Source organism: Centroberyx affinis, unplaced genomic scaffold, assembly GCF_046629955.1.
Source record: "Centroberyx affinis isolate AG114_WGS23_722 - 3 ecotype Tasmania unplaced genomic scaffold, CSIRO-AGI_Caff_v1 ptg001160l_1, whole genome shotgun sequence".
Classification (NCBI taxonomy): Eukaryota; Metazoa; Chordata; class Actinopteri; order Beryciformes; family Berycidae; genus Centroberyx; species Centroberyx affinis.
This window is the reverse complement of record NW_027279692.1, coordinates 112,656-125,755: the sequence shown is the minus strand read 5'-3', so window position 1 is coordinate 125,755 and position 13,100 is coordinate 112,656. Positions and strand designations below refer to the sequence as shown.

The window sequence follows — 13,100 nt, the reverse complement described above, 5'->3', positions numbered from 1 at the left end:
GAGAACACCTGGTGATAAAACTGACCCTGGGTTAGGGTTAGAAACAGGGACAATCAGAGACTTTCTGAGTGGTGCATGGTACTTAAAAAGGAAAAAAAACACCCTCCTCTTATCTTTTGAAAGGATAGCGGTAATGTTTTTTGTCTTTCTCCCAACTTCCCAAGAATAAATGGAACCCCACGATCACTTAAAAACCACTAAGAGCAATTCCTAAATTAAATAAGAGGCATTTGAACTACCTAATATCCCACCATAATCACCATGATATATTAAACATAACCAGTTCATGAGATCCTTAATTAAGCTAATTCATGCAGTAATTAACAGATATTTCTATGTCAACATACTTGTCTTAACATAACACATGAAATGAGTATCTTAAAGATTAGTTTAACAAAGAAATCAGTTTTTCAACATTAATACGCAAATTTGGGAGCAAGGTGCTCCAAAATCTAAGCAAGTCATCTACTCTACAGTCAGATGCCACCATGGTGACATCATGTCCCACATACCATCTACCATGGTGGTGGGACATGAAAAAGAAAAAACATATTCTCTTTTGTGATGCTGAAAGCAAAAAAAAAAAAAAGAGAAATTGTGTGTGAATACTTGCACACTGTCTGGAAAATACAGCATGTTGTTACAATGATCAAACACTGCGCTCAGTGTGGTTATTCACCCTGTTGATGAGTGGTTCCACTGAACGCCTGCCACCATGTCAGTTTACAGCCAGGATTAAACACTCCTTATCACTCTGTGTGTGTGTGTGTGTGTGTGTGTGTGTGTGTGTGTTAGACAAAAACAGAAGTAGAGACAGACAGAGACCCTAGACCAGGGGTCGGCAAGTAAATTTAGCCTCGGGCCAATTTTTTCTAGGTTATCTAAAAACGTAGAACATAACTAGAAGCAAAAGCTCAATTCAAGACATTAGATTTATATTATTTTTAGATTTGTATTATTTTTGTCAGGGGGTGTCAAAGGTAGTATTACTATTAGCGTTTTTTATTTTTTTATTTTTTATTTATTAATTCTTTTTTTTTTTTTATTATTCTGTATTATATATATTTTGTTATTATTACTTATTATTCATCTATCTTCCATCCACCTTATAGACCTTATAGACACCAGATCAACACAATACCCAACAACTAATGTGTCTTTGCTCTCTTGTTTTCTTGCTATACTTTTATTAATTGTTCTGTCCTGTATTTATTGTTTTGTTTTTCCTGTGTTGTCCTGTCAATGTTCTGTCTTCTGTCTTGCAATAAAAAAAAAAAAAAAAAAGTCATTAGATTTAAAAAGTTACCCATGTTATCACAAGGCTATGATGAGGTCGTGTGTTAATGGGAGTCAAGGGATAGTGATTGGAATGAATTATGTTTTTTGTTTGTTTTTTGTTTTTTTTGTTTGCGGGCCCCCTGTTGCCGACCCCTGCCCTAGACGTTCTGCCTGAGATATTGGTCTTAATCAATGTGACACAGGGACGCATAGCAGGTTGGTGACGACACATGAAAGGCAGCGTAAAGAGCCGCAGTGAATCTGTACTGGAAGGTGTGGATGTGAATCAGTTTCTCAGAGCAGACTTGGTAGAAGGACAGAGTGCCAGCAGGCCAGTCCAGATACACTCCTGCTCGTTTGATGGGAGAAGTGGCGAGCACGGTAGCCGTTTCCTTCCCTCCATGATAGATATGGAACATTTCACCATAGAAGTTTGAATGCGTCAAAGACCAGGAGTTCTGGTAAACTCCAAGTGAGCAGGCGGGACGTACTCCGTTCCTGCTTATTCCTCTATCCGTGACGCCTATATTAACATGACCAGACCATTCTACCTCCCAGTAACAACGCCCGGTCATCGCCTCTTTACACATCACCTGAGGGTAGCTGTCAAATCTCTCTTTGTTAGCAGGATACAGTTGTTTTTCATCAAACGTCGCCTTTTTGTTGCCCTCAGAAAGTTTGAGATGGTGATTTGCTGTGTTTATGTCCATGGTGAGATCATAGGCATCTGATGGAGAGACCAAGACACAATATATTACTAATCATCCTCATCACCATTCACAATGCAATTCACAACAATGATGCACTCATACTATGATTATTATATTTCTATCTAGTCCCCATTAATATACATAGGCATATTTGCTGTGATTCTGTTTTTAGCACAGAGCCTTTTTTGAGCCCTTTTAAAGTTGATTGTATTTGACTAGGTATGACAGCTTAAAAGTAAATAATTATGAACATCTGGTTCGCAAACATGTTTTTAAGAATTGCCCAAAATGGAGAGTCTGGAGGGGCATCAGGAATGGCCAATCAGGTTTCAGGAGGAAAGTACTTTGTGTAGATTATGCCTTTTATTTAAAGTGAAACAATGCAGAAAGAATGACTTACACCAGTGTAAATGTGTTTTGTCTGTTAGAGTCTCCACAGCAGGGATTTCAGGCCTTGAAAAGTCATCAGTGACCAGAGAACCTTCCCTGTAATGGTAGATGCTTGCTCCTTTGTATTTCTCATTTGCTAGAGCTGCTACAAGGAAAGAGACATAGTTGTTGCTTTTCATGGCTTGAGCAAAGTCACGGAAAGCTTCGGCTTTTCCTCTCATCTTAGCTAACACTTCATTTGAGAAGCACCACTGGTACTGTGTAGCTGGCTCGACATCCTGAATACTTCCTGATTCAGGTGAATTCAAGTAGTCGGCTAATACCTTAAGGTAGGGATCATCACCTTCCACGGAGGTGAAAACAAAGCAGATAGCATGCTCTAGTTTTGGAATGAAAACCTCTTTGTCCAGTTCTCTCTTAGTTTTGACAATTTTTGTTTTTGTTCCCTCCATCGTGTCCACACAGGACCTTACGATACTGATTTCTCTCTCTGCAGCATCCATCCACTTGTTTAGGTTTTTGTTGCTGAATGGTGAGTTCTGTCTTTCATCAAAGAAATTTGCTAGTGCACTCTCATCTTCTTCACCCCCCCGGATGGATGGAAGTTTCTTCGCCATGGTCTGTTTGATGGTACATGTGTAATCATTACACATTTTGTTGAAACTACTCAGCTTCTTGTAAATCTGTGGAAATTGTTTCACTACTTTATCTTCCAGAGAATTGTTGCACCTCATTGTCAGTTCAATCATGTCTTCTAGAGCATCCTGAGCCTTCCTCACTAATCCAACGCTGATATCATTCAACAGCTGAGCAGCTTTGGGATCCAAATCCTTCAAGGGCATCAGCCAGACCTTCAGTGGAACAGCATTCTCTCCGCCTCCTCCCAGTAGTTTTGGAAGTTGCTGGTAGGTCGTCACTGCATCTCCAAAAGTTGTAGGGTTGCTTTCAAGATGGAAGTCCCCATGGAACTTGCAGGAGAAATTGTTGCTCATGGCTTTTTCTTCATCAGTCATTTGAAAATCAGCTTGCCCCCCAATTTCAACAGTGGGAATCTTCCTTATTATCGCTTCCATGTTTCCTTGGATGTCCTGAACATTGCTACTCTCTGATTTGTTACTGTCAAATACAAAGAAAGCATTTGCCCCATACAGGATGCCTGAGACTACATGTGTTGCCAGGCCTTTCTCAAACACATCTGTAAATTGCATTTTCTCAGTTGCAAGATGAGCCATTGACAACTGTTTGAACTTTGTGGTAGCTTTGTACTGAAGTGTTACTCTGCTCTGATTCTCAGATTTCTTCGTATCATTCAGATACTTGGCAGAGCCTCCAACGTCAACCAGCCCACCCAGGAAACTGGCTCTCAGAGAAGCCTCCACATTCAAGAGATTAGACTTGTCTTCAATGGTGTCAGATGCAATGATTTCAAATGCACTGCTGCTTTGAGAGCTATCAAGAGTGTTCTCTTCTAGAGCTGTATCATCCCACAATGTCAAACCTAGAGAGAAGGAAAAACATCAGCTGTCTGTTAAAGCAGGAATAGCAGGGCTTCAAGAACATTCTGATAATAAACAGTAGCACAATCCTAATCTGTATCTCTCAAGAAAGCAGATTGGTTGGAATAGTTTGTAGGAGACTGAAAAACCAAGCATATACTCCAAAGAACTTGGTACAGTCTTAATTGAAATCTCAATAGAATTTGGCTATTGAATTTAGATTTTTTGTTTTTTTTTCCACATAACTGCATATACTGTAGCTGTTTTCCACTTTCAAAGTGGAACAAACTCTAGAAGTAAAAAAACATTTAAATATATTTTGAACCTGTACACTAAAGGTACAACGCAGTATGTAGTACTGTGTAGTGTGGAGGCCAATTCCAGAGGAGGGGATGAGAAGCAAATCAACAGATATGTAAAACAAAGGCGAGTTGCACATACAAGATATCATGCAATATCTGAAAATCATTTTCATGACACACATTTACAATGCTAACCCCAAGTAAATTAACATTATTTATTATTATGTATTCATTTATTATTATTATTATTATTATTATTAGTACTACTACTACAAAACTCATGTTAAAGGCATGGTGTTACCCCACCTATCAAAATAGAGACAGTCAAGACATCTCTCTTTTTCAGAAAATTGCTGCACTCTTTGATCACATGTGATAATAAATCATATACTTTTACCAATGCTTACATAGTGTAGAAATTATAATTCAAATGTATGCTTAACTGCTAACTGGGTCCTAATCCAAATCCAAATGCTGCACCATTTAATTCAAGTCTTTATTCTGGTTACCAAATTGAAGAATTCTATCAGATTTTCTACTCTGACTTCTCTGGACATCTTGATACCTTGACTAGTAGAAACGTTTAATTATTTCATTCTAATGTAGTCTCAGCCAAGTTTTACCTGGGATCACTCTATCTTTCCGAGAGTCATACAGCATTCCTAAGGTGAAAGGCCGACCGAGGGCAGCAACCGCCATGCTATCTGTGGACATGTCTCCAACCTGTGGGGAAACATCCAACAACATGGGTCAAGCCAATAAGACATGGCCTTCAACGTCTGATAAAACTATCTGAAGTAGCACTCTGATAGTCTCACAAGCCAAACAAGTAACACAGAGGGGAAGACAGAAACATGAGAGAGAGAGAGACAGATTGAAAGACAGAGTTTGTTGGCTTTAGAAATATTTCCCAGTGTAAAATGTAAAGACAACAATCTGACAGGTTTACAATACATAGAGTGGAGATCAGTAAAAGTCCTAGTTAATATATCTCTCTCTTTCTCTCTTTCCTTCTTTCTCCACCCAGTATGTTCTCACCTAGAGAAGTTGTGTTGGTAAGCAGAGATGCTTGCTGCTAGCGAGTCTTATTGGCTTCCAGCTGGAGCTTCCAGTGTGATGATCTGTGATGTTGCATGACTCCTTATATCCTGTCGGATGCCCTCTCCTACTGACCCCTCCCCCTGGCACCTTCCTGCACACCTGTAAGCTTTACATAATTCTGCTAGACTTTGTCTCAGGCTGAGTTTCAAAGGGTGCTGGCGGGGCACAATTTGACTAATAACTGTTTTGCACATTTTTCATCTTGCATGCCCTGATAACGTCAATTAGTTGTTTTCAACAGGTGTAGAGGACATTGCTCAATTTTGCAATTTTGTCTGTTATGGTCTGTTATGAGGTGAATTATATGAATATCTCCATGATTCTTCAAGCTGATAATAGCTGAAAATAATTATATTTGAACAAAGCAACAAGCTTCATTACATTCATTACTGAAGAACTCCTCTGTCATTTAATATATAAATACAACTTTTGCTTGTCTTATTTTTGTTCTCTAATACCTCTTATATTCCTTCTTTACTCATGCATAGGATCTTATAGAAGTATCCCTTGTGCCATGTGTTGTTGTTTTGTTTTACTTTGAATGTGTCTTACACTGGTCTTCTGCTCTTTTTAGTTTAGTAATTTAAAACAGATGATTAATAAAGTTGGTAAAATAGAATAAAGCCAGCCAACAAGGAGCAGGCGTTTGGAAGGCAACACTAAATGAAGTTCCTGATAGCTGTGTTTTGTAGAGCTACCATTGGGCAGCTAGTAATGGCACAGCCATCTAGTCTCCCTTTGGTGCTTGGTTGAAAGATACATTTTAAAGAGGAAAACGCAAAAATCAGAGAAGCAGAAAGCGGAAGTAAGACGTGTCAGCATGGTGTTAGCAAATGCACATTAATATGAAACAGTGACTGGAAGAATGTAAAATTTTTTAGGTGATCTGAGCATTCTGATGCAACTTTTGGCGATTGGCGGCCTCATGTTCACAGTGATGGATTACCTTTACTGATTGAATTAGGTTGGAATTGAATGTGAGTGAATGGGCCAGAGAGGTTTTGCAAAACTGGTTTAAAAATATCTGCATGTAAAAACTGTCACAGTTAATATTAAAGCGAAAACTTAAAAAATGAGTAAAAACTCAAAGCTGCTGCCACCATGTGCACACAACTAAATTAATCACAAGACCCAGCTACGTTATGCTTTATCTTTACCTACACCTAGTTCATAACATTACCCTATCTTTTCTAACCTTGTTGTCTACCAGTTCAGAAACCAAACTGTACAAACTGTCATAAGATAAAGGGACAGCTGACCCTCCTAGCTTCAAATGGCCTGCTCAGCAGTTCTGTTCTGAAACTTTATCACAGATGGGAGTCTGAAGATCAGTGTTTTTGCATGACGACAACCAGAAAATTAACACACTCTTTATTCAAATGTGCATCTGCTTTTCCATCATTTGTTATAGCCTGTCTGCCCCCTCACCCCACCTGACCTAAAACACACACACACACACACACACACACACACACACACACAGACCTGTCCTCATGAAAAGTCACAGACACACCTGTAACATTTACATAATTCTGCTGGAGTTTGAGTTCTCAGGGCGAGTTTCAAAGCATGGTGGCACATAATTTGATAATTAGCAGTTTAGCATATTTTTCAGTTTGCACACCATAGTAAAATCATGTTGGTTTTTTGCCCAACAGATTTAGATCACATTTCAAAAGCTTTTGTCTTTTATGGTCTTATGTGAATCATGTTCATATCGAGGTGTTGATCAGCTTCAGCTGCTTTTCCATCATTTGTTATAACCTACCTGTCCCTTCACCCCCCACCTCACCCCATCCGACACACACACACATTTTAAATGCTTTGAGTCCACAAATTACATTAACAGTACAATGGGCTCAGATATATACAGTGGAAAGTGTGTTTAGTCCCAACCACTTTTTCACCAACTGTACAGTCTTATTGTTCAGTTCCGTAAGGCCGTTTTGTTTTTTGAATATTCACATTTGCAAACAGGTGCTGTATTTTGGTTAGGGCCACTTCTCTTACAGCCTCTAGTTTCATGACCGTAGGTAGGGCTGACAGGTCAATCAGGTCAAGCCTGTTGGTGTATTCGTGGGCAAGGTCCTGGACCTGTTCCCCCCACTCTCCAGCAACATTAAATTTGTGCCCGAGGTAGCAGTTGGTTTCATTAGAGGAGTACAGTGACGGACGGCAATTGGCTGACTAAGTGGGGTGAGACTATGGCTCTCGTTGATTGACAACAAGTACTACTACATATTAGTCTAAATTATAAATTCCCTCTTAGTCTGATATTGCAAAACAAAGTCATATTTCTTTATTGGCAATTTAATTACCAGTTAAACTCTTAACATAACCTGTATTTTAAATAAATTACGGAGTTAATAGGCAGTATACAAAATCCATGGAAGCACATATCCACAAGTGCGAGTGTGCTGCTGCCAAACCATGATTAGATTTCTAGATCTAATCAAGGACATATCAACTTCTACAGAATACTCTGGTGTAGCTCTCCCTCTGTCACCAGAGTACAGTTTGATGGTGATATCGGGTCTGTCCGGGCCAAGCTGCTGATATGAAGCTTTTCTTGTAGACTAAACCGATCAAAGTTTGTATTTATGAGCGATTCAATGCTGTTTGGTGCAAGAGTGGCAGTCATGATGCTGTCGCTGTTGGCATGTGCCAATTTGATTGGTGAAGATTCTACCATCAGGATGGCCAGAGCGCACCTCTCTGTGCCCCAAAAGGCACTTGTCATTTCATGCTGATAGATCGCTGCCTGCTGTTCTTTCTTAAACCGCTGGGGTGTAATGTGACTCAGCGTCTGCCTGCTCGAGCCCCGGTAGCAGATAACATGTCTCAGAGCCTAACTGACAGTCAGTGTCTACAAAGTGTAATAGCACATATTCAGAACATAATATTTTACATACAAGAGCAGGACATTTTATTGACATTTTAAACACAATTTAACAGCCAAAATCCCAAAATCTTAAAAAATATATTTTTTTGCCTGTCAATCAACTGGGGCGCCGCCCTCTACGGTCCAATGGGCCGACCGCCACTGCGGGACTGGACTCTGATGGGCTTACCCAGTATTGTGAATGAGGGGGGGGGCAGATTTGGCTTTGTACCAGCGATTGTCACAGCTCCGCCGTTTATAGAACACAGCACATGTTGTGTGTTTGACTTCTATTCCAGACCATTCTAAGAATTTGACAGTCCGTGCTAGCATGTCTTTGATCACATGCTCCTCTCTGGATGAGACCTGGTGGACACAATCAGCGCAGCCCTGTACAGGGTTGGGGGACCATACATGTAATGTGGCACAGATATTAAGTCCACAAAAGGCTGAGGTAGGTGTATTTCCTCTAATGCACTTAGCATCACCTCATGTGCTACTGTACCAAAGGCGTCTCTAAAGTCCAGGTGTATAATCTGGATGATTCATGCTTGAAGTCATCGGTTCCAGTTTTCAGGCAGAATACATGCTCATTCATACCTTGTCTGACAATATATGCTTTCTGTTTGGGGGAGAGAATACCTGTGTCCACCAACCATGGGAGGATGCGGGCAAGCAGCCATTTCATGAAAACCGTATAAACAGAGGGCAGGAGGGAAAAATCTCTCCATGTAGATGGGTCATCCGTAACATTGTCTTTCTGACACCATCATAGCCACTGGCCTTGTTATGTGGGAGAGTAGACAGGACTGCATCTATTTCATCAACTGTGAAGTTGCTTGTGTCAGGGAGGGGTGTCTGGGGCTGCTATTTCAATGCTTTCACACCAAGGGGGCGTGGTCAGTGGTGCAGAAGGGGGGGCTTGGCATTTGACAGTGTAGTAGCTCTGTACACTGTCAGCAACATTACTAGTACTGGGTGGGGGATCAGGGAAACAGCTGTTATTCAGTTTGTCTTTGCGTACCTTTCTCTGCTGCCTCTGTCTCCCTGTGCTGTGAGCACTGAGAGAGGGCTGTATGATGTCCCGCACGAAGCACAGTTGATTCTCAATCCAGCTAGTGATCGAGGCTGTACTGGGAAGTTTTCATTTAGGGGAAACCTTCTCAGGATTCTCCAGACAGTTTTGAAAATCCGCAGGGTCTCCCATCCCCATGTAACGCGGAAAATACACCGTTCTTTTAGAAAGCTCCGGTCAGGATAGACACCACTTTGCTCCATTTCTCCGGATTCCCCGGAGGACAGATAGTTTGTTTTGTCCTGAAGCAGTTTGGTATCTAGGCCTTTCCCAAAAGCCCTCTCATGGCTTTGGAGCAGTATCCATTCATTATACGACAGCGGTGTCACACAGTGAGTGAAATCTAGCGTAGTATCTCCACCCAACCAGTGTATTGGGGCTGGATCATGGATACCCGGTTGTTGCCTGTACAGTAGACTCGGCCACTGTTCAGAGCTTGTTTAAAAGCCGATCTTAGCTTGGCGAGAAGATGTGTACGAGAAGTGTCCAAAGCATCTTAAACCTCTACTGCATTAACAATGGCAGTTACAACGGGTGAGGTGTTGAGTTTGTTACTCAAATGCCATTTTTTGGCAGAGCTGCAGCACCCACGTCTCTTTGTCAGAGGTACACACACACACACACACACACACACACACACACACACACACAGAGAGTGGCAAAGTTTATTATTTGCAGAGCCTATGTCTTTTATGGCCTGACGTGAATTATGGTCATATCTCCAGGATTCTTCAAGCTGACAGATCATTTAAACCATTAAATTGGAAGAAATTGACAGCTTTCATTCCTGTTCAAAGCCTCAGTCATTTCAGTAAACCTTTTGCGTGTCTTATTTTATGAATTCTCAGAGCAAAATCTGCCTAGTTGCAAAGTAGATGATACATAAATACAATTTTTGTTTGTTTTGATCTGTGTTATATACTACAGTATGTTTTATGTTTTATGTGTTGAATTGTGTTGACGTGTCTTGACTTGACTTCTTTTCTATTGATTTTAAATGGTTGCTAAAAAATTAAAATGTGACTGTACCTTGTTTTCCTTCTCTGCTCTTCCGTGAGGCAGTTTGCCATTTTATTTCTAAAGCTTTTCTATAAATAATGTTTATTAATATTCTGACATTGAGATTGCCTGGAAAAGATTTTGCACTTTCTAAAATTTACCCAGTAGACTTATAAGTTAACTAAGATTGCACCACTGATTTGCTAGCGGCTAGGAGGCTAGTGCGACAGCGATTCACTAAATAAAACCAAATAAAACCAAATAAAATCAAATATAACTGGTCACTTCAATATTTTGTGGTGTTACTTCACGATAAAAAGATAACTTTACAGCATTGTCAGACAATCTCTATTGATAACTGAAAAAATAATGCTAATATCCTTGAAATTGATCAAATATGTGGAAAATGTTGCATTTACACACAAACATCACAAGGAGTGAAGCCACCGAAACCACCAAACTGCCTCCATCTGACCTCGGTTGAACATTTTATATCTTATTGATGACATAATTTTTTCCAAGCACTTGGGATGTCAAAATAATAAACTTTATTTATAGAAAACCTTTTGAAACAAAATTGTAAAGTCTTTCACAGAACAGCAGAGAAGGAAAACAAGTTACATACACATTTTAGTTATTTAGGAATAAATTAAGATAAGCACAACAGAAGAAGACATACAAAAGGTTTACTTATACTTCATACTTGGCATTAAATGACAGAGGCATTGATCAGGAATGAAAGCTGTCAATTTCTTCCAGTTTAATTGTTTAAATTATCTGTCAGCTTGGAGAATGCTGGAGATATGAACGTAATTCACATCAGGTCATTAAAGACAAAACCTTTTGAAATGTGACCCTGTTGGAAAAAAAAAACAAAAACAGGATTTTACTATGGTGTGCAAACTGAAAAATATGCTAAGCTGCTAACTGTGTGTGTGTCGGGTCAGGTGGGGTGAGGGGGCAGACAGGCTATAACAAATGATGGAAAACCAGGTTCACATTTGAATAAAGAGTGTGTTAATTTTCTGGTTGTCTTCATGCAAAAACACTGATCTTCTTCAGACTCCCATCTGTGATAAAGTTTCAGAACAGAACTGCTGAGCAGGCCATTTGAAGCTAGGAGGGTCAGCCATCCATTTATCTTAAGACAGTTAATAAGAAGTAAAGATAAAGCATAACGTAGCTGGGTCTAGTTCTGATTAATTTAGAGAACAGGTGTGGAAGGTGGAGGTTCTGGATGGTTCTTTAATCTGATTAAACTGTATGCATGTTTTGGAAAACATGCATGTGTGCTGTAAGTTGTGTGCACATGGTGGCAGCAGCTTTGAGTTTTTGCTTTGTTTGCGAAGTTTCCACTTTAATATTAACTGTGACAGTTTTTACATGCAGATATTTTTAAACCAGTTTTGCAAAACCTCTCTGGCCCATTCACTCACATTCAATTCCAACCTAATTCAATCAGTAAAGGTAATCAATCACTGTGAACATGAGGCCGCCAATCGTGTTGTAAAAAGTTGCATCAGAATGCTCAGATCAGACTAAAAACTTTTACATTTTCTAAGAACTTCCAGTCACTGTTTCATATTAATGCGCATTTGCTAACACCATGCTGACACGTCTTACTTCCGCTTTCTGCTTCTCTGATTTTTGCGTTTTCCTCTTTAAAATGTATCTTTCAACCAAGCACCAAAGGGAGACTAGATGGCTGTGCCATTACTAGCTGCCCAATGGTAGCTCTACAAAACACAGCTATCAGGAACTTCATTTAGTGTTGCCTTCCAAACGCCTGCTCCTTGTTGGCTGGCTTTATTCTATTTTACCAACTTTATTAATCATCTGTTTTAAATTACTAAACTAAAAAGAGCAGAAGACCAGTCTAAAACAAATTCAAAGTAAAACTTTAAAAGCAACACATGACACAAGGGATACTTCTATAAGATCCTATGCATGAGTAAAGGAATATAAGAGGTATTAGAGAACAAAAATAAGGCAAGCAAAAGTTGTATTTATATATTAAATGACAGAGGAGTTCTTCACTAATGAATGTAATGAAGCTTGTTGCTTTGTTCAAGTGTAATTATTTGAATCATGGAGATATTCATATAATTCACCTCATAACAGACCATAACAAACATGAAAAAGCTTTACATGCAAAATTGAGCAATGTCCTCTACACCTGTTGAAAACAACTAATTGACTTTATCAGGGCATGCAAGATGAAAAATGTGCAAAACAGTTATTAGTCAAATTGTGCCCCGCCAGCACCCTTTGAAACTCAGCCTGAGACAAAGTCTAGCAGAATTATGTAAAGCTTACAGGTGTGCAGGAAGGTGCCAGGGGGAGGGGTCAGTAGGAGAGGGCATCCGACAGGATATAAAGAGTCATGCAACATCACAGATCATCACACTGGAAGCTCCAGCTGGAAGCCAATAAGACTCGCTAGCAGCAAGCATCTCTGCTTACCAACACAACTTCTCTAGGTGAGAACATACTGGTTGGAGAAAGAAAGAAAGAAAGAGAGAGAGAGAGAGAGAGAGAGAGAGAGAGAGAGAGAGAGAGAGAGAGAGAGAGAGAGAGAGAGAGAGAGAGAGAGAGATTAACTAGGACTTTTACTGAGCTCCAGTCTATGTATTGTAAACCTGTCAGATTGTTGTCTTTACATTTTACACTGGGAAATATTTCTAAAGCCAACAAACTCTGTCTTTCAATCTGTCTCTCTCTCTCTCATGTTTCTGTCTTCCCCTCTGTGTTACTTGTTTGGCTTGTGAGACTATCAGAGTGCTACTTCAGATAGTTTTATCAAATGTTGAAGGCCATGTCTTATTGGCTTGACCCATGTTATTGGATGTTTCCCCACAGGTTGGAGAC

At 39.8% G+C, this 13,100-nt stretch overlaps 1 protein-coding gene across 1 annotated transcript; it reads right to left on the bottom strand.

Moving 5' to 3' along the window:
* Nucleotides 1-1,463: 1,463 nt before the first annotated feature.
* LOC139648103 (neoverrucotoxin subunit beta-like) lies at nucleotides 1,464-4,890 on the bottom strand. The gene is made up of 3 exons (XM_071524166.1): nucleotides 4,800-4,890; nucleotides 2,389-3,876; nucleotides 1,464-2,005 (listed from the first exon to the last, which is right to left on the bottom strand). The coding sequence occupies exons 1-3, from the start codon at nucleotides 4,888-4,890 to the stop codon at nucleotides 1,464-1,466; spliced, it is 2,121 nt and encodes a 706-aa protein (XP_071380267.1).
* Between the last annotated feature and the right edge of the window lie 8,210 nt (nucleotides 4,891-13,100).